Raw genomic sequence first — 20884 nt, 5'->3', positions numbered from 1 at the left:
ATCAGCTGTGGTAGGAGTTTAGACCACAGAAATCAACAACCACTACAAATCAAGGCTTTATATTTCTCAAGAGAGCAAGTTTACCAGCACACCACTGTGGAAGAGTAGACAGATCAGAGGAGAAAAAGCCTTGGAGTTAGTTAATATATGTAAAATGTGAAAGGAGAAATTCAGGAAAGGAAAGGACAAGTGAAGTCCTAGAAAATGATGCTACTAGAGATATCTCATTCCAAACTCCTGGTCATGACTGGCATTCACCCATTAGCTCATTTTAAAAACTCCTTTTCCCAGGTCTGTCTCAAGAGTGAGAGTTCATTGAAGGTTCAAAGAGAATGGAGATGGTGTGAAAATGCGGAGAATAAAATCATGAACTGACTAGAGAAACATATAAAGATGACAGGGCAACTATTGCATTATGGGGTAAAATGTTCTCATCGGTTTTCATCTGCTGGGGTGTAAGCCTGGAGAAAGTGGGTCCACCTAGAGTCGGGGCTTTTTGTCAAGCACATGGATATTGCGTTTAATTATTATTATGTTTGCACCCAAACCAGCCTTTTCTGGTGACTTAGATTTACCCTTGTGTTTCTGATATTATCATAACCTCTGGTTAAAAAACAAGTTTCTGATAAAGAAAGTGTGTCATTGAAACGCATCTCTCTCTCACTCCTTTTTGATTAAACTGTTAAATGCATTTAATAAGCTATATCCCTGAGCATCTCTGCTTTCACCAGGCTACTTTCCTTAGTTTCCATTGAAAACATCTTGAACTTTTCCACCTCTGATGCTTTGCTTTTTTCTTGCTATTCCCTTTCCTGCCCTTCTGGTCAACTACAAGCAGACCTTAATACTAAATACTGCCTCTTCCAGGAAGCCACCCCTGATCACTCTGGCACGTAATAAACTCTTCTTTCAACACTGATTGTCTGGACAAAGTCCTTGGGGATTGTATCTTCTACTTTTTTAAAATGAATAGTAGGAAGTGTGATCTATCCATTGCAGAGTTCCAGCTACAGAGACTTACAATAGTCAATAGCTGCCTACAGAAGGCACTTGATAAAAATAATACACTGAAGTCCACACTTTACCCCTAGCACCTGTGAGATACTCCCAAGATCTTTAGGAAATGTAGAAGAGGTGGGAACCTAAAACAGGCAGGAATATGTGAGAGATGGGGAAGGGAACAATGATACTCAGTTTTGCAGATAGAGGTTAACGAGCAGACAAAAACCTAGGCCCCTTGTTCTCAATCTGTGCCACACGTGGAATCATCCATGGAAGCTGATACCTAGGTCTTGCCTCCATGAGCAAGGAACTAAGAAAGAATTTTATTCTGTGATAGATCATCTCCAGATTCTGTTGAGTTGTATTGAAAAGAAAAAAAAAATGTATGTGTAAATTGAGGGAAGGAAAAGAAGGGTTGTATAGTTTCTGCTATGGGCATGGAGTCCTCAGATAAAGCATTTCTCAAAACAAGAGAAAACAATTTAACTTCGGCCAAATAAAGGAGGAAAACATCACTAGTGTGTTAGAGACCTATGGTGGACTTGTCACTCTGCCCTGCCTTCATAGTCAGGGCCAGATTTCTCTCCTGTGTTAATTTACGGATTTTCTCTATTAGAAAATAGGATATGACTCTCACCTCCAAAGTGAATTTGAGATATTAAAGTTAAGGAATACATGGAAATAGAAATAAGAAGCAACCGAATCCCAACCAAAGTTCTTTTCATTAAGGTGTCAGCAAGTCTTCAAAGCTGATGTCTCCTATATCACATAAATGGAAAGAAAATAAGATGGCACGAAGCTAGGAAAATAAACACCACGTTTAAAATTGGAAGGTTTTGTAGATCTGGTCATGTCGATGTATGATTCGATATAGTCTGAACATTTCATGAGGAACCAGGAGACCAAAAAAATCCTCTCTTCAAGGAAAAAGCCCCACCCATGTAAGAAAAATGTCCACATGATCTGGCCACCCTGCTATCCACCTGTACCACTGTGGGTGTCCTGGAGAGCCAGAGAAGTTCTCTGGGAATATTTGTCTTGCTCCCTTCTCCCCAGTTCTCAAAACCATATCTTTTTCTTTACAGCTAATTAAAGATTCATTTAGAATTATCATGATATTTATTTTTTTCCCTTTACCCCAGTAAGGGTGAGGTTATTGTATTATAAATACACTTTTTCCTTAGTTACTGAAATTAGATTTTATGCAATTTGATAATCTAAAAGCAAAGATTTAGATTGGAATCAGAATCAGTCAATTCTTTTTGCTGACTTGAGCTGGCTGGTATGATGAAAGGAGGGACAGCGAGGCCATGGTTATTGTCACACTATCCGGTTTAAAACAACAAAGAGACAGAGAAGAATGCTAATGGGCAAAGGGAGGCACACTTAGACGACTACTAGGGAAATTGACCCTGGAGAGAAGGTTCCTGAAGGAAAAAAAAAATGTGTATTATTTTTATCAAGTGCCCTTCTACAGGCAGCTATTGACTATCATAACTCTCCATAGCTGGAACTCTGCAGTCCACTCTGGCCCTTATTGAACAGCCTTTGCTACTTGCTGCTGGCCGCCAACATCCAGGCCTCATAGATGCCTTCTCTTGGTGCTGCATCTCAGGCTAAACATCATTGACTGCTCAGCTGTGGGTCTGGACCAGAGCAGGAAACTCACTTCCCATCCTCTAAGTTCTGCTCTTTTGCTAGGTGCTCCCAGCAGAGACACTTAGTCCTGGACAGTTTAGTGGGATAGCTGTCTTTGTTTGCAAAATAGGCCTTTCAGCTCAAGGTGTTCACTTGCTCCCGGAATAGCTCAGTTGGGATGTTTTCATCAGAAGCTATTTATCAGAAGCATCACTCGTCTCCAGGCTTCAGGTTCTGGTGCTGAGTCTACTCATTATGCCAGATTGCACCTTAAGGAGGTAGAAACTCTCTTTCTGGGGCTCTTCCATCACTGTGGTGTGCCTACTATTATCAGTACCTGATTCAGCAGACATGCCCTTGGACACTGGCACCTCCTCAGAACTCATCATCATATTATTTCTCAATCCCAAAGTCCCTAGGCAGTGCACCTTCTTCTTTTCCTCCTTTGAGTCTTTCTGTTTGTTTGTTGTGTTATATCTATAGTTGCAGAGGGGGGACCTAGGAGAAATAGGGTGCTCCACCTTGGCTGGACACCATAAGTCCGATCTATACTTGATTTTTAAGAGAAATAAATAGATAATAGGTATGTTGATACCAACAATTAATCCTATAAGCAACTTTTTAGGATATCGTATTTTTAGTTTAGCTCAATATTCTACATCTGTCATATATATTATGCCGTGGTATGTGATAAGAATTCATTATCAAAATGAGGATATTCTGTAAATAACTTCTGAAGCATCAAAGAAAATTAAATTATCTTCTCTGTAGTTTTGTGTGGGTGTATTTAAATGAGTTTAATTCTCCTAACAATGGTTGTGTTCTACTTAACGGAAACCCAAATACCTAACCAATTTGGTTAAAAGAGATTTTATTGTACATGGACATCTTGGAGCAGAGTTGGATTATTGACCAGATTTAAAGACGGCTTTAAAAATAACACCACTAGTGAAAAAGATCCTAAAGAATGCTTGGAGATGTGATATCTTTCTTCAAGTCTGTGGAGATTATTATGTAGAAATCTCCATTGAGTAAGCAAAACAAAGAAAAAATCCTGGATTTTAAGCAAGAGGATGCTAAATTAGGTTGTTTTCGTCCTTCTTGAAATTTGTAAAGTTAATACATGCTTCTCCAAAAATATTCAAATAACATATAAATAGAAAATGGGAAATTTAACAAACGCCTTCCTCCTTTGCCTTTCGACCCTGTCCCTAACACTAATGATTTTGGTGTTTGGTTAGATTTTAGAAACAGCCTTCAGCATTCAAAGGTTTCTATGTACAAGTGAACCTGAAACTTCTCAGTCCTTGGAGATTTTTACAATCAGTCATGGGAGGTGACTTGGGCAAGTGGTGCCGCGTCCAGCAAGTGGTAAATCTTGTCACATCCAGCATGGCTCTAGAGAATGTACCTGAGTGGGATCGGTGGGAGATTAAGAAAAGAAAGAAGACAGAAAGCTGAGATCAGGAGGTCCTCTATCCACCGATGGTGGAGTAGTGGCCCATTTTATGTTTGCAAGCTGCTTTTATATAATAGCATACAATTGCTAACTAAAATAAGATTATCCCCACCCAACCTACACACCCTGCTGTAATCGTTTGCATTTTCATCTGCTCGAGGCTATGAGCATACTCCCTGCCTCAGAGAGGACACCACATTGTTCTCCAATCAGTTTGTACTTCCCCATTCTTTGGAGGGTTCACAGAGGTGAGGCAACCCTTGGTTGACCTCTCGGATTGCAAAGAACTTGTCAACTTGCAACCCACTCTCCACAAAGTGGGGGAAGAACTCTCTCTCAGGTATGTGCCAGCGTTCAATTCATGAAGAATAAGATGTGGCTACCCTTGAAACCACACACACCCGCACACACACACACATGCACACACACACTTTTCATTTGAAAAGACCATTTCAGTGGTGTCTTCAGTAGTGTGCTTATTTCTGACTACATAATCTCAAAGTCATCTGCTCAGAAGTACAGCATGTCATATGTAGTGGGCATTCAATAAGTATCTGTTGAACAAATGGTAATTATTCCATCTGTGTTTGTGTTCTTTGTTTAAAAAAATATGGTTAGGATAAAAAATAATTTTGCAAATATAATACAATATACTGAAGCTTACTAATTATTCCCCTCTCTACCCCTCCCCCTCCCTGTTTTTTCTTATATTTGAAGCCTTTCTGTCCCTCAGTAGTCCTGTCTCCCTCTCTAACTCACTTACAAAACTATGTAGAATTGGTGTGGGTTGGGGGTGCGAGGGAACCTATGAATCAGTTAGCTCTTATAGGCTCAGCTCAAACTCCATAGACCATGAAGCCTTGCCCGAATGCCCTAATGAGGAGTCCCTCTCTTTTCCCACACCCATCCCCAGCCTTTGTTGAACACCTGTTTTGTGCTACTTAGCACAGATCTTTTGGTAGATGGTCAAATTTGTGTACAACTAATCTTGGTGTGCAAACGCTTTCTCATTTGTTCTAATATTCCTTGCTCTACCTGGTACAATGAGAAGGTGTGTTGATTACATAGGGAGATTAAATAAACCACATCTTGATTTCAAGGGAACCCTATTTAGCTGCAAAATTGAACTTTTCCTTTTGTTCATATCTGTGTCTGCACAATAAGCATCACTATTTTGATTTCATTTAGTTAGAAATAATGTTTTTTTAAATCATAGAGTTTACTCGTCTGAAATATTTTGCTAACTGATTTGTAAAAAGAGGGGCTAAGAACATGTTTGAGTTGCCACATAGGCGAAAGCAAGCAGGGAAATTATTTGAAGCCATCTGTAATGTTCTCACCTTAAGTCTATCTTGTTCTTGCAGGTATTTCTTTAGTGATGTAATACTTTACTCTGTTAGACCCTTTGGGTCGTGCTCAAGATTTTTTCTGATCACTTTTCAAGGCCACATTATGGTTTAATGGTTGATTCTTTCCTCGACTCTCAGAGGCTGGCTCTTCCTTCTGCAATGCCACAAGCACTCAGACCTATTTATTTGTGTGAGCGCCGGCATTCACACTCAATGAACAACTTGAGAAGATGTTTCGGTTTTTATTTTGGAAGCACAATTTCTATTTCCTTCCCCTGGTTAACACTGATGACTGGCTTTAGGCAAAGCCTTTCTTTTGATTATGTTTTAATTTATGAAATTAAATTAGAGGCTGCGGTAGTGAAATGAATTGGTTAATTTTAGTCTTAACCAAGAAGAGTTTGGAAACATCACTCATGAAATTGTTGTAGATATGTTTCCTAAAACACCTGTTTTCAGACTCTCCACATAAAGACAAAGCCTTCAGCGATATACTTACATGGTTTAGTTTTATGTTAGTGATAGGGCCCTGTTTTTAGACTGCAATTTTGAAAGAGTTCAACAGCTGAGTTGGAAACTAAAACTCACCCTCTAAAATATAAAAGTGAGATATGGGTGGGATAATCCCTAGAGCAGAGCCTGCTCCCAGTTTGGCATTCTTTAGGTCCAACTGTTGACTAGAGATAATTTAGATTATAATTGTAAAACCAAGAAATGCTTTTAATGCAAATTCCTTGCATTGCAAGTCTCTCTTTGAAGAACAAGTGGACATTCTTGCAAATTACCAGAATAGGAAGCTATTTTTCTTTTCTCCGCCCAGCCGTTGTAAGTAGCTATGGAAGCCAAGGCCTCATGAATTTTATATCACATTTAGTTTTATTTTAGGGAGGTTAAAATATAGGGCTTTAAAAACTCAACCAGACATGTCATTTTCTTTGTGTTTTCCTCTTCAGTGCTTCCTAGTTTACCACAATAAGCACATATTATTTTCATAATGGGGAAAAAGTTATTTTAGCTTTGCCTGTTATACTTACCATGGTGTTAAGAGAAAAGTCAAAAGCTATGATACTATAGAGGTGATGGGTGTTTTCATTAAGCAATATGTGCTTGCTTTGAGATGGGAGAAACCTACAGACATATTCATCTTGGACTCTCAGCTACCTGTACAATGATCACTCCAATTCCAATTTCAAATAGCTTCTCCATTGTCCCCAAAGTGCATTCTTAGCTATCTATACATCCATCTATCCATCCTTTGCCTTGTCTCACAAACTATATATGGCAGCTTACAAAGATAGATAAATACAAGGTAAAAACAGAAGAAACAGAACAATGAAAAATAGAGGTGGGTCTGTAAAATAGATCATAATGATTCGTAGTCATGTTAACAATTGGGCCACATATGTGGTTTTCTAGGACTTTTCTTAGCCACTACAAAAGAAAAAATCTGGTTGGTCATTAGATTCAGGATCCACAGGATCAAACCAAACCAGTTACTCATTAGAAGTGCTACTACTCTTGGTTCTAGATCCAGATTGGAAATTCTTCCAAAAGGCTCATAAAGAGACCATGTCCTTTGATGAACACCCAGGACAACATCCTTGCAACAGAAGCAGTGGTACCTCTATTTGTCATAGAGGTGGTGTATTTCTTACACGGCCCCTCACTATAGGCTGGTGACATCATAGCAAAGAGCAGTTCTGCAAACTGATATCATATCAGTAGCAGTTCTGTAGATTCTGCATCTGGCAGTCAGTCCAGGTTCATGTAGAAAGTTTCACCTGGACCACGCACCCATGCAAAGTCTCAAGCTAGTGCATGGCCCCTAGTAAGTGCTCAAAAAATGTTAGCGATTAGTGTTACTGGTATTATTATCCTGTATCAGATGCATGCCTCCTCTTTAATGGTAAGGAGATGGGCTCCACATTATGCCAGTGAGTGAAAATGGCTGGCGGGAGCATCTCTGAGCTCACAGCTCTCATCTCCTACGCAAGCCCTCTAGCACTTGTGAGAGCACAAAATGCGGTCAGGCTTAAGTTGGGCAATGCCACATTTGGGCTCTCTAAAGGCAGGCTTGCTCCAGGTAACACTTGAAAAACCGAAACTCCATAAATAGAGTTACTGCCAGTGTGGGGAGCACGCCAAATCTGAGCTCAGAGGAATACCTTCCAAGCAGAAACCTGCGAGCTTCAGCATTTCATTCTTGAAAGATGAACTCCTTTTAAGGAATTAAAAAGGCTTTAGAAATCCTTTGTGATTTCCCAGACTTACACCAGGATAGAAACAAGTGAAAATTCAGCTTTTAGATCATTAGGCCCATGCGACTCCAAGACCCAGAAGGATCTCCCTTCTTCGATCTGCTCCCACCTCACTACTCCCTCCTAGCCTCGTCCTCTTTTTCTAAATCTGATTAAATGGTTCATCACAGTTGGTCTTATCATGTCAGAAGGCAGGGACTGCCAGAATCTGCCAACAACAGAGTCTATTTGGAGTTGAAATAGCCTCCCCCTGGGGGTAGTCTCTTTGGTCGTTGCATGTAGAACGCGAGAAAGCATGTGGCAGAGATTAGGCATGCCTTGGTATTGAAGTCTGAGCACCAAGATGTGTGGGGGTCTGCATCCCTCATAGTCACATCCCTTTCTTCTTTTAATGAAAACTGAAACCCAGCTCCAGCCAGAGGACAGTGAGAGTGAACAAATGTGTAGGGGAAGAACATAGAAATGTTTAGGAAGGCTGGCTCCTCACCACTGTCTGGTCTAGTAAGAGCCTCCCCCTCCCTTCCAGCCCTTGGAATGCAGGAGGGGCTGCAGGAGGAGACAGGGAGGGCTCATGGGGAGGAATTAAGTGTGGCTTGCTCTGTTTCAGGCTTCTCTGTAAATACTGCGACACCTCAAAAGGAAGAACAGCTGAGATAAGTGACTGCTAATCCCCCAGTGCCCGGAGGAGGCTGGGCGCTCCCTTCCAGATCCCAGCAGATGGTGGATGAAACAGGCTTCCCTTGAGGCAAGGGCAGGGAGAACTGTCTCACCTTCTGTTCCTTCAGCTTGCCCTGCACGTCTCCCTCACGGCCTGTCCCCACACAGGGGGGCCTCGCTGGCCCTGGAGAGCCCTGGGGACCGTCCGGGCTCTGCCATCCCGCTGGGATGCTCAAGGTCAGCCAAGCTGGACTCTGGCCAGCTTGGGCAGCGTTTAGTAAAGCTCCCTGGGTCTGGAGAGAAACAGCCAGGCAGCGATGCTAAATTTTTCTAGCTCTGTGAATTACCTGGGGAAGTGGGGCGGTGACTTATTTAAAATGCAGATTCTATCTCACAGGGTAAAACCTGGGAATTTGAGTTTCTATTAGGCAGCCCAGGTAATTTGGCCGCAAGTGGTTCTGGCATTCTGCTCTGAGGACAGCAGTCCAAGTGGACTAGGGGGCTTTTGGGGTAGTGTTGAGGAACAGGGCGCAAACTCAGGCGCCTGGATTTGAATATTCATTCTTTTAGGATACAAATCAGTCTTTCTCAAACTGCAGGACACAGCCATTCCTGGGTTTTGAAATCATTTTAGTCACAATTCACATCAAAAGATGAAATGGGGAGATTGGTTACACAACAATGCGAATGTACTTGATACTACTGACTGTACAATTTTAAATAGTTAAGAGGGTAAATTTTATGTTATGTATATTTTGCCACAATTTTTAAAAAAGAAAATATCTAGAATGTGCCACAGAGGATAAAGTCATTTTTATATACTTCAATAGGCATGACAGAAGCCAATATCAATTTTCAAATTAAATGGGTCCCTGAAAAATTGTGTCAAATGAAAATCAGTCATTGAATATTACTTTCCCATTGACTTATATTTTAAAACACATGAAATAGGGTTCAGCATTTTAAAATGTGGAAATTGAGCAGTATCAAAATTCACAAATATCCAACCATTACAGATCTCTAAGGGAAAAAGTGTTCTTTCTTATCATAAAATGGGACAAAAAAAAATTGTTTTTAAAACATTCTAAGGGTGAGGATTGTTTCATGAAACTGGTCTCAGTGCTCTACTAATGTGCCCACCCCCAGCAGGGCAGACTGACCCTGAGGTGGGTGGGCTGCAGTTGGCCTCCCCAGTCAGGGAAGTATTTGCAAAGGTTTCAGGTCAATAACCATGGTGTTCAGTGATAAGCTAGACTTTCCGGGAGTTCCTTTTGCACATATGGCAGTGAACGTGGCAATTTGCCATCAGCCACTTCCAAGTAGAAACTGTCTTTCACACAAATGTTCATGAACTCCAGATCTACTCAACTTGAAAAACAATGAAATGATACTTCTTCTGGAAAGCTTTCTTTTGGATCCCTCTTTTCGTGACTGTCTCAATGATTCCTTCCTTTTTTTCCCCAGCATGTAGTATGACTGTCTGACTTTTATATAATTGCCCTGCAGTATGAGTTTGGCTTTGTTTTATTAATCACTGTATCCCTGTGACTAGCACAGTTCTCGTTGCATAAATATTTGCTGAATCAATAAATAAATGAAATTGACCCGATTCAAAGAGAGCTACTGCTGCCTCCAAAAGGATCACTATGACTGAATTGTAATAGTTACAATTTGCTTTTATCATCTATGTGTTTTTTTCACTTGTCTCTAATTATTACACTAATTAATAACCCCTGCCGGAAAAGAATTATTATGTCTCTCTTCAGAGGGGCAATTTGGGGCTCAGTGAAGTGACTTGCCCAAGACCAAATGTGTAGTAAGTGATAGAGGCAGGATGTGAACCCAGGCCTGTGTGGCTGGGACACCAGTCCCGTGTCTTCTTTTTCTTGGTTTTTCTGCATCTGCCTGAGCTGAGGCAGCTCTGCTCTTTGCAGGCTGTCCATGGGCATTTTCACTGTAAAAGGCCTGCTTTGCTGGCGGGGAGAGATCCCAGCCAGGCCCTTCACCTGGCTCCATCACCCAGCTGCCCCCACAGTTTCTTCTCCAGACTAACCCAAACATGGTTGGGGAGCTCGGCGGGGAGGGCCCAGCATTCCCCAGTCTGTTCAAGTATCTAATCAGCAGGCCTTCTCAGCATATCAATCCAAGACCACTCTAGAGATGGATGCCTGTGCCCAGTTTTCTATTTTTAACTGGTGTGAACGGGAGGAAAAACGCAAGCATTAAAAATCAAAGTGCCAGTCAAGGACTGAGAATACAGGGCACCCCAGGGCAAACTAGTGATCTGTGTCCTTCTCTTGTCTCTGATCTTTTCCCCACTCCCCGCTTCACATTGTCTTTCGTTCCTTTCTCCAAAGCCCCAAGATCCTTCGAAATCTATTTCCAGGGAGCTGATATCGGTCATTTATACCAATGCTTCTCATACTTTAATGTACATACAAAGCAACTGGACATCTGGCTAAAATATAGATTCTCATTCAGTAGTTCTAGGGTGAGACCCAAGACTCCGCTTTTCTAAATCATTCCTGGTTATGACGATACTGCTTATCCAGATGATATATTCATATGATTGAAGGGACTGCCAGAATCTGCCAACAACAGAGTCTATTTGGAGTTGAAATAGCCTCCCCCTGGGGGTAGTCTCTTTGGTCGTTGCATGTAGAACGCGAGAAAGCATGTGGCAGAGATTAGGCATGCCTTGGTATTGAAGTCTGAGCACCAAGATGTGTGGGGGTCTGCATCCCTCATAGTCACATCCCTTTCTTCTTTTAATGAAAACTGAAACCCAGCTCCAGCCAGAGGACAGTGAGAGTGAACAAATGTGTAGGGGAAGAACATAGAAATGTTTAGGAAGGCTGGCTCCTCACCACTGTCTGGTCTAGTAAGAGCCTCCCCCTCCCTTCCAGCCCTTGGAATGCAGGAGGGGCTGCAGGAGGAGACAGGGAGGGCTCATGGGGAGGAATTAAGTGTGGCTTGCTCTGTTTCTGGCTTCTCTGTAAATACTGCGACACCTCAAAAGGAAGAACAGCTGAGATAAGTGACTGCTAATCCCCCAGTGCCCGGAGGAGGCTGGGCGCTCCCTTCCAGATCCCAGCAGATGGTGGATGAAACAGGCTTCCCTTGAGGCAAGGGCAGGGAGAACTGTCTCACCTTCTGTTCCTTCAGCTTGCCCTGCACGTCTCCCTCACGGCCTGTCCCCGCACAGAGGGGCCTCGCTGGCCCTGGAGAGCCCTGGGGACCATCCGGGCTCTGCCATCCCGCTGGGATGCTCAAGGTCAGCCAAGCTGGACTCTGGCCAGCTTGGGCAGCGTTTAGTAAAGCTCCCTGGGTCTGGAGAGAAACAGCCAGGCAGCGATGCTAAATTTTTCTAGCTCTGTGAATTACCTGGGGAAGTGGGGCGGTGACTTATTTAAAATGCAGATTCTATCTCACAGGGTAAAACCTGGGAATTTGAGTTTCTACTAGGCAGCCCAGGTAATTTGGCTGCAAGTGGTTCTGGCATTCTGCTCTGAGGACAGCAGTCCAAGTGGACTAGGGGGCTTTTGGGGTAGTGTTGAGGAACAGGGCGCAAACTCAGGCGCCTGGATTTGAATATTCATTCTTTTAGGATACAAATCAGTCTTTCTCAAACTGCAGGACACAGCCATTCCTGGGTTTTGAAATCATTTTAGTCACAATTCACATCAAAAGATGAAATGGGGAGATTGGTTACACAACAATGCGAATGTACTTGATACTACTGACTGTACAATTTTAAATAGTTAAGAGGGTAAATTTTATGTTATGTATATTTTGCCACAATTTTTAAAAAAGAAAATATCTAGAATGTGCCACAGAGGATAAAGTCATTTTTATATACTTCAATAGGCATGACAGAAGCCAATATCAATTTTCAAATTAAATGGGTCCCTGAAAAATTGTGTCAAATGAAAATCAGTCATTGAATATTACTTTCCCATTGACTTATATTTTAAAACACATGAAATAGGGTTCAGCATTTTAAAATGTGGAAATTGAGCAGTATCAAAATTCACAAATATCCAACCATTACAGATCTCTAAGGGAAAAAGTGTTCTTTCTTATCATAAAATGGGACAAAAAAAAATTGTTTTTAAAACATTCTAAGGGTGAGGATTGTTTCATGAAACTGGTCTCAGTGCTCTACTAATGTGCCCACCCCCAGCAGGGCAGACTGACCCTGAGGTGGGTGGGCTGCAGTTGGCCTCCCCAGTCAGGGAAGTATTTGCAAAGGTTTCAGGTCAATAACCATGGTGTTCAGTGATAAGCTAGACTTTCCGGGAGTTCCTTTTGCACATATGGCAGTGAACGTGGCAATTTGCCATCAGCCACTTCCAAGTAGAAACTGTCTTTCACACAAATGTTCATGAACTCCAGATCTACTCAACTTGAAAAACAATGAAATGATACTTCTTCTGGAAAGCTTTCTTTTGGATCCCTCTTTTCGTGACTGTCTCAATGATTCCTTCCTTTTTTTCCCCAGCATGTAGTATGACTGTCTGACTTTTATATAATTGCCCTGCAGTATGAGTTTGGCTTTGTTTTATTAATCACTGTATCCCTGTGACTAGCACAGTTCTCGTTGCATAAATATTTGCTGAATCAATAAATAAATGAAATTGACCCGATTCAAAGAGAGCTACTGCTGCCTCCAAAAGGATCACTATGACTGAATTGTAATAGTTACAATTTGCTTTTATCATCTATGTGTTTTTTTCACTTGTCTCTAATTATTACACTAATTAATAACCCCTGCCGGAAAAGAATTATTATGTCTCTCTTCAGAGGGGCAATTTGGGGCTCAGTGAAGTGACTTGCCCAAGACCAAATGTGTAGTAAGTGATAGAGGCAGGATGTGAACCCAGGCCTGTGTGGCTGGGACACCAGTCCCGTGTCTTCTTTTTCTTGGTTTTTCTGCATCTGCCTGAGCTGAGGCAGCTCTGCTCTTTGCAGGCTGTCCATGGGCATTTTCACTGTAAAAGGCCTGCTTTGCTGGCGGGGAGAGATCCCAGCCAGGCCCTTCACCTGGCTCCATCACCCAGCTGCCCCCACAGTTTCTTCTCCAGACTAACCCAAACATGGTTGGGGAGCTCGGCGGGGAGGGCCCAGCATTCCCCAGTCTGTTCAAGTATCTAATCAGCAGGCCTTCTCAGCATATCAATCCAAGACCACTCTAGAGATGGATGCCTGTGCCCAGTTTTCTATTTTTAACTGGTGTGAACGGGAGGAAAAACGCAAGCATTAAAAATCAAAGTGCCAGTCAAGGACTGAGAATACAGGGCACCCCAGGGCAAACTAGTGATCTGTGTCCTTCTCTTGTCTCTGATCTTTTCCCCACTCCCCGCTTCACATTGTCTTTCGTTCCTTTCTCCAAAGCCCCAAGATCCTTCGAAATCTATTTCCAGGGAGCTGATATCGGTCATTTATACCAATGCTTCTCATACTTTAATGTACATACAAAGCAACTGGACATCTGGCTAAAATATAGATTCTCATTCAGTAGTTCTAGGGTGAGACCCAAGACTCCGCTTTTCTAAATCATTCCTGGTTATGACGATACTGCTTATCCAGATGATATATTCATATGATTGAAGCTGCTGTTATCTTCCTGACAATAATATCTGCTCTCTCAGTCTTGTCTCCAGCTGGAATGAAGGTCTTGCCCCCAGCTTACAGATTTTTCTCTATCCACCTTCAAGGGGACAAGCTACTTTTGGCATTTGTTTCTTCATTCACTTTGGCAGCAGGGGACAAAGACCTGGACAAAAGACCAGAGTCTGAGTTCAAATAAAACCCTCGGAGCATGAAGAGCTACATGATATCCAGGCTGGGGTAAACCTGACCCCTTCTTTAGAAAGACTTGGCCAAGCTCTCCCCACAGGTTTGCTTAAGCCTTGTCCCTGGCCAGACCCTGAGCCATGCGTGAGTTGGGGACTAAGGTGGCCTTGGTTAATCTCAGCTTTCTGCCCTAGAAGAGGATGGCCCCAGCTCCCTGAGTCGTCCAGGCTGGTCGAGACTAGACCAGAAAGGTGCCTTGTCCCTTTTCTGGCCACTCAAAGGTGCTGCTTTGGTGCCCTCTGGGCCTATGAGGACTGCCAGGGCTCTGCTCCTCCAGCTCCTAGTCCTGCAAGATGAGAAGCTGCTGTCACTCCTCTGCTGCCCTGGCCCAGCTGTCAGGACGCCTTAGCAGAGGGCAGGGTGCCAAGACTTCCCTCCTGTATGTGGCTTATTGTCTCTTAGGCTGAAGGGGCTGCGGAGGAACCAGCCCACAGCATACCCAGAGAGCACTCCCATCCAGGAAGCAGGAGGGGTGGGAAGGCGTCACTTAGTCTTCTCCTGCCCCCTACCCTTCACCGCCCGCCCCTCCCTAGCTCCCTATTTGGCTATCCCCCTGGTTGCCCCCTCCCCTTCCTTACATGGTCTGGGGGGCCCCTGGCTGATCCTCTCCCCTGCCCTTGGCTCCATGAATGGCCTCGGCGCTCCTCAGTGGTGTGAAGGCGACCAAATAAGGCAAGGTGGCCGACCGGGCCCCCCACCCCTGCCCCCGGCCGCTCCAACTGACCCCGTCCATCAGCGCGCTATAAAGCAGCGCACCCTGCGCCCGGCACCCAGCGCCTGCCGCCGCCGGAGCCGAGCCGAGCCCGACCCGCGGACGGTGAGTCAGCGCCACCCCGCCCACGTCCCTTCTCCCCGCCCGGCACTGGACCTGTCCGCCCAGCCCGCCCCGAGCCAGTCCCCGCGCTCCGGCCGCCCTGGCACTTTTTTTTTTTTCTTTTTTTGAAGACCTAACTTTTCGACTTGGTTCTAACTTCTTTTGTGCCGGGTCGTCACAGGAGAGGGGCGCGGAAGGGGAGCCCTACAGTCCCCCATAAGGTGTCGGGGGTCCCTGATCTCGGGCGCTCTTCCTTCCAGCTGGGACACAGGCGTGGACCGGGATGGGGATGGGGATGGGGCCGAAGTAGCTTCCCAGTTTGTGAAAGGGCGAAAATGTAAAGGGCCGGGGAGGACCTGGGGAGGTGACTCTCACTCCTTGCACCGGGGACAGAGGGTGAGCCCCCCTGTCCAGGGAGCCTTGGTGGTTCCTCTCCCCTTCTCTATCCAACCCCAACCCCAACCCCGCTCCTTCCTCCCACCCTTCTTTTTCTGTCCCGAGGGGAAGGGAGGTGGCCTGTATCCCAGCCCCTCTGCTCTGTCCCCTCCTCCCGGGCGAGGAAAAAGCCAACTCCACAGACACCGAGCGTGGGTCGCCCCACTCTCTTCCTGCAGACCTCGCTGAAGCTGTGTCAAGATGTGCGACGACGAGGAGACCACCGCACTGGTGTGCGACAACGGCTCCGGGCTGGTGAAGGCCGGCTTCGCGGGCGACGACGCGCCTCGCGCGGTCTTCCCGTCCATCGTGGGCCGCCCACGGCACCAGGTACACTTGCCGCCCAGCCTGGCCTGCTTTCACGGGGAGCAGTCTCCAGCCCCACTCCACACCTCTTCCGGCCATCTCTTCAGCCCAGCAATCTAGGAAATGTCTCACCTGCCCCTCCTGTTTCATGAATTCTTGAGGAAAAGGTGGATTAGCTTCAAAGCCAAGCCAAAACCAGCAATTCTCACACCGTGGCGGAAGGGGGATGTGAAAGGTGCATCATTTTCCTGCCCACTTTAGGAACAGAGCTCTCCAACAGTCCAACTCCCTGGTGCGAAAAGGCAGCAGCTTCTCTCCTCCACTCCTGACCTGCATCTTTAATCCTCAGGGTCTTCTCTACCTTTTGTACACTTCAGTTTTTTCCCTGGCCTCCCTCTTCAGTCCTGTTCAAAACTTATAATAATATAACTTCTGTCAACCAGCCAGAGCCAACCCACATTCCTCCCTCTTGTTCACAGCCAGTTGACAGGGCTCCCAAAAGATGTAATCTATCTGCTTCCTGGCTGTTGTGCTTTTAGAATCCAGACGTGACAGAGGCAGTAAGTGCCATGGTGATAGTAACATACCACCTTGTTTATTAAGAGAAATGTCATACTCTCTGGCTTTGCCACATGCCTGGTCAGACAGCCTGCCAGGGAAAACTGTGTGGGCCCAGGACAGCGCTGGACAGGCTGGATTTCACCAGCAGGGTGATAATGGCATAGCAGCCCATCTTTTTATGTTCACTTGACGAATGTCAAAATCTTTCCTTAGGAGAATAACAGTGTGTCATTAATGCAGTCGTTTCACAATGTAGTCATTTATATTTTAGTTAACATGGGTGATGAGCTTCATAGTTTAATGAAAGCATTATGGTATTTTTAAAATGAGGTAAGGCTCTACTTCAGTAAAATAGCATTGTTCCCCTCCCCCCGGTTATTTCTAAACAATAGAATTATATCTCTTGGGGAGCAGATAGAAGAAGGTATTAGATTGATTTTAAGTGATATTCCTAAATTGGGGTAAAATCCTATTTATTATTTCTGGTCTTTATAAGGTATTCCTTGACTTGGGCAGTTAGATATAAATTCATATTACTGACATAGTGGAAGCTTGATTTTCCCATCTTTTTCTTCTTATAGGGTGTCATGGTGGGTATGGGTCAGAAGGATTCCTACGTAGGAGATGAGGCCCAGAGCAAGCGAGGTATCCTGACTCTCAAATACCCCATCGAGCATGGCATCATCACCAACTGGGATGACATGGAGAAGATCTGGCATCATACCTTCTACAATGAGCTCCGCGTAGCCCCTGAGGAGCACCCTACTCTCCTCACCGAGGCCCCACTGAACCCCAAGGCCAACCGTGAGAAGATGACCCAAATCATGTTTGAGACCTTCAATGTCCCCGCCATGTATGTGGCCATCCAGGCGGTGCTGTCCCTGTATGCTTCTGGCCGTACCACAGGTATGTTTGGGCTCTGGGGACAGTCACTGATGAATCACATTCCCAAGTCATTGATCTTGATGTGAATCAGCTTCCCCAAATGAAAAAAGAATGATCCCTTCCCTCACACTCCCTGGGAAAGTGTCTGTGCTAAGAGAGAAAGGTAATCATAGTACCCCAAGGTTAGCTTCAGAGCACAGGTGTCTAAGAGCTGAAAGTATGTAGATGAGGTTCTACACAATGTATTAGCCTGGAATGTAGCAGTCATTGATATGTGTTCATACCATCACAGCCCCTGGGCAAAATTGCCAAGGAGAACCCATATTCCCTTCAGGGCCTGAGTTAAAAAAGAAAGAAATATATGTAAGTAAGTTAGATGGGAGGAAAGAAAAACAGACTTGGATGCCTTACATAATGTGCTAATGGCTGACAGAGGGATGGTCATTTGAAAGTGTCCTGGGGAAATTTTTCTACCACAATATTTAAAAGGATGATCTGTGGCGAGCTTCATATTTAGCATCCATTATGCTCATTTTTATTCTTCTTGTGTAAAGGATCTAATTTTATCTGGATCCATGCCCAATGCTACTTTATCTTAGCCAAGACTGGAAGTAGGCTTTGACACAACTAAAAGGGATTTACCTCCTTGTCTGTTCCTCTGACAGGCATTGTTCTGGACTCTGGGGATGGTGTAACTCACAATGTCCCCATCTATGAGGGCTACGCTTTGCCCCATGCCATCATGCGTCTGGATCTAGCTGGTCGGGATCTCACTGACTACCTCATGAAGATCCTCACTGAGCGTGGCTACTCCTTTGTCACCACCGGTGAGTGTGTGTTTCATCTGCCACAGCACATGTCTGCTTTTTCCTTGCACCAGCAAATCCACCTATTTCCTCACAGTAACTTCATTCTTCAGAGCTTAACTGTGATACCCTTCATTTCTACAGCTGAACGTGAAATTGTCCGTGACATTAAGGAGAAGCTGTGCTATGTTGCCTTGGATTTTGAGAATGAGATGGCCACGGCTGCTTCTTCCTCCTCCCTGGAGAAGAGCTATGAACTGCCTGACGGCCAAGTCATCACTATCGGCAACGAGCGCTTCCGCTGCCCTGAGACGCTCTTCCAGCCCTCCTTCATCGGTGAGTTGTAGGGTCTGGTGCAGAGGCACAGCTTTTCGCTGGAAATCTTGGAAGGTCCCAGAATAAAATCTATTAGAATGAAGAAGGATTAAGGGGCTCTTGAGTTAAAAGAAGTCATAGCTTGGAGTCCCACACAGTTCATTCAGTCTCAGGTTCTGATGGTTCATTAAAGAGATGGCCATCACTGTTCTGTTGCAGTGACATGGTAAAGGATGACACACTGACTTCATCTCGAAATATAGCATGAGACAGAATAGTAACTTAGTAATCCATACCTACAGGAAAGAGATGATTACTCACGAGTGCCAATTTATTCCAATAAGCTTTATTACCAAGTAGCGAGACTTTCCTTTTGAGTTACTCATTGTTAAATGCAACAAGAATCATCCTCATAGTAATAACTGGACATTTATATGTCACCAAACAATTTTCCTAAGGAATCATTTCCAAGAGGAAGCTTGTGAGGACCTTATTTTAGTCCATACATAAAAATTGCATGAATTTAACTTAAGTGTTTGTCTTATCCTTTTCCAGTACATCTTCATACATCTGATGGATATAGCAAGTGTTCACTCCAACAGGTGCTAAACACAGTTGTTCATTTCTTGGCAGTCTATTATGGTCTGTCAGCACTTTTAGAGACACCTGTTCCACAAATCCCCTGCAGTGTATCTTATAGAAGAACATATGTTTCAGAGACAAATGGTGACAGTTTAACAACACAGAGTCCTGTTCTTTCCCCTCTATCCTAGCCCCCTGGCCAGAGTGCCCTGTAATTTTTTTTTTAAAACATGTTCCTAGGTATGGAATCTGCTGGCATCCATGAAACGACTTATAATAGCATCATGAAGTGTGACATTGATATCCGCAAGGACCTGTATGCCAACAATGTCTTATCCGGAGGTACCACCATGTACCCTGGGATTGCTGATCGCATGCAAAAAGAAATCACTGCACTGGCTCCCAGCACCATGAAGATTAAGGTAAAGAACTTCTGTGCATGGGGGAGCCTAGGCAGGTCTTGGAATTCCAAGCAGAAACTGCATTCCTAACTTTTTTCTCCCCACACTTAGCTTCCTGTCTCCTAAAGATTTTACCTTTTAGCTTCTCTAGCACTTTTTCTAACACTTTTTCTGATTTTTCTAGCACTGTTCCCAAGACTTTAAAAAGGCTTTCAAGCAGTGAATAAAAATAAATCTTTGCAGAAAAAAAAAAATTAACTTAAATCTTTCGACACATTTTAAAAGTTCCTAACTATTGGGTTTGGCCTCACCATGCATTTAACTTGTTGCCACGTTATACTCAAGTTCAGAGAAGTAGGGAAATTCTATTTTGTAGTGTCTTTGATAATAGAAATAATGAAATAGAAGAAAGTGCATAAAAATGATTCAGCCATATTGATTTGTGGTATGAAGTATCTTACATGACAGTGAATTAATATCTAACATTTTTTCTGTGAGTCTACCCAAGATGTGGCTTGCTCTGTTGCTTCGGAATTCACTGGAAGTCTTCGTTTTCTTTCCACAGATTATTGCCCCCCCTGAGCGTAAGTACTCCGTTTGGATCGGGGGCTCCATCCTGGCCTCTCTGTCTACCTTCCAGCAGATGTGGATTAGCAAGCAAGAGTATGATGAGGCAGGCCCCTCCATCGTCCACCGCAAATGCTTCTAAGGTGCCTTCTCTCTTAGTCTACCTTACTTTCAGGATGACAGTATTATGCTTCTTGGAGTCTTCCAAACCACCCTCCCTCATCTCTCATCAATCATTGTACAGTTTGTTTACACACGTGCAATTTATTTGTGCTTCTAATATTTATTGCTTTATAAATAAACCAGACCAGGACTTGCAACCTACAAAAGACTCTCTTATTTCCTTTTCGAGTGGGGTCAGTGTTCACTCACTTTAGTCCATGAACTCCAAGACTGGTGACTTCGACAGCAGGTGCGTTGTAATATTACAGTCCCACAAAGTTCATCAGATGAATTAGTATGACATTTATCTGATGATTACAAGACTAAATTTTGCTTTTGTACTTTGGGACAGAATCATGAATCTATTTCATATCTGAAAAATGGATCAGATTTAGCTTCACATAAGCAAGAAATGGAATCAGAAAAAACAGTTCTCTAAGATTAGTCGCTGTGAATATTAAAAATTATTGTTTTAGCAAATGTTGCAGCTGCTTTTGTAACCACATATATATCATTAGTGAGAAAGTCAAAGATTATTTTTAAATAAATTAGGTTAAATTCTCAATTCTTGGACTCTTCAATTGTATTCTTGAGGACTATGCATGTTAGTGGCGAGACACTGAGGCCAGCTGACTGTTAAGCCCAGCCACTTAGGCCCACTCTAAATGCCCTCTAAACAAATCGGGACCGCTGTGCAGGTTCAAAACAAATGTGAGGAAACAGGTACCAGATACTTCTCCCTACTCAGTGACAGGGGTCTTCAGTCTCTTCATTTCTTTGAAATCTGGGCATCTTAGGTCGAGTGGAGTGAAGGCTATGAAGTCCTGGAGA

At 43.9% G+C, this 20884-nt stretch overlaps 1 protein-coding gene across 2 annotated transcripts; it reads left to right on the top strand.

Annotated features, from left to right (window-relative positions):
• The first annotated feature begins 14819 nt into the window (after positions 1-14819).
• On the top strand, positions 14820-20215 carry ACTC1 (actin, alpha, cardiac muscle 1). 2 transcript variants are annotated; one of them, XM_011354869.2, is made up of 7 exons: positions 14820-15036; positions 15648-15798; positions 16917-17241; positions 17886-18047; positions 18171-18362; positions 19164-19345; positions 19890-20215. In XM_011354869.2, the coding sequence occupies exons 2-7, from the start codon at positions 15670-15672 to the stop codon at positions 20031-20033; spliced, it is 1134 nt and encodes a 377-aa protein (XP_011353171.1). In that variant the 5' UTR covers positions 14820-15036; positions 15648-15669; the 3' UTR covers positions 20034-20215. The 2 variants fall into 2 exon arrangements, with proteins under 2 accessions (XP_011353171.1, XP_023383496.1); XM_023527728.1 differs by lacking the exon at positions 14820-15036 and adding an exon at positions 15134-15254.
• The last annotated feature ends 669 nt before the right edge of the window (positions 20216-20884 follow it).

The sequence above is a fragment of the Pteropus vampyrus genome, unplaced genomic scaffold, assembly GCF_000151845.1.
Source record: "Pteropus vampyrus isolate Shadow unplaced genomic scaffold, Pvam_2.0 Scaffold19, whole genome shotgun sequence".
Lineage (NCBI taxonomy): Eukaryota > Metazoa > Chordata > Mammalia > Chiroptera > Pteropodidae > Pteropus > Pteropus vampyrus.
The sequence above is the reverse complement of the archived record's forward strand: the minus strand, read 5'-3'. Positions and strand labels throughout refer to the sequence as shown.

What these genes read in the sequence shown, in the direction of transcription:
- ACTC1 (XM_011354869.2), top strand. Translation starts at nt 15,670, where the DNA reads ATGTGCGACGACGAGGAGACCACCGCACTGGTGTGCGACAACGGCTCC. An exon ending in TGGGCCGCCCACGGCACCAG is followed by an intron (nt 15,799 to 16,916) that starts GTACACTTGCCG and finishes TTCTTCTTATAG; the next exon opens with GGTGTCATGGTGGGTATGGG. An exon ending in CCAGCACCATGAAGATTAAG is followed by an intron (nt 19,346 to 19,889) that starts GTAAAGAACTTC and finishes TTCTTTCCACAG; the next exon opens with ATTATTGCCCCCCCTGAGCG.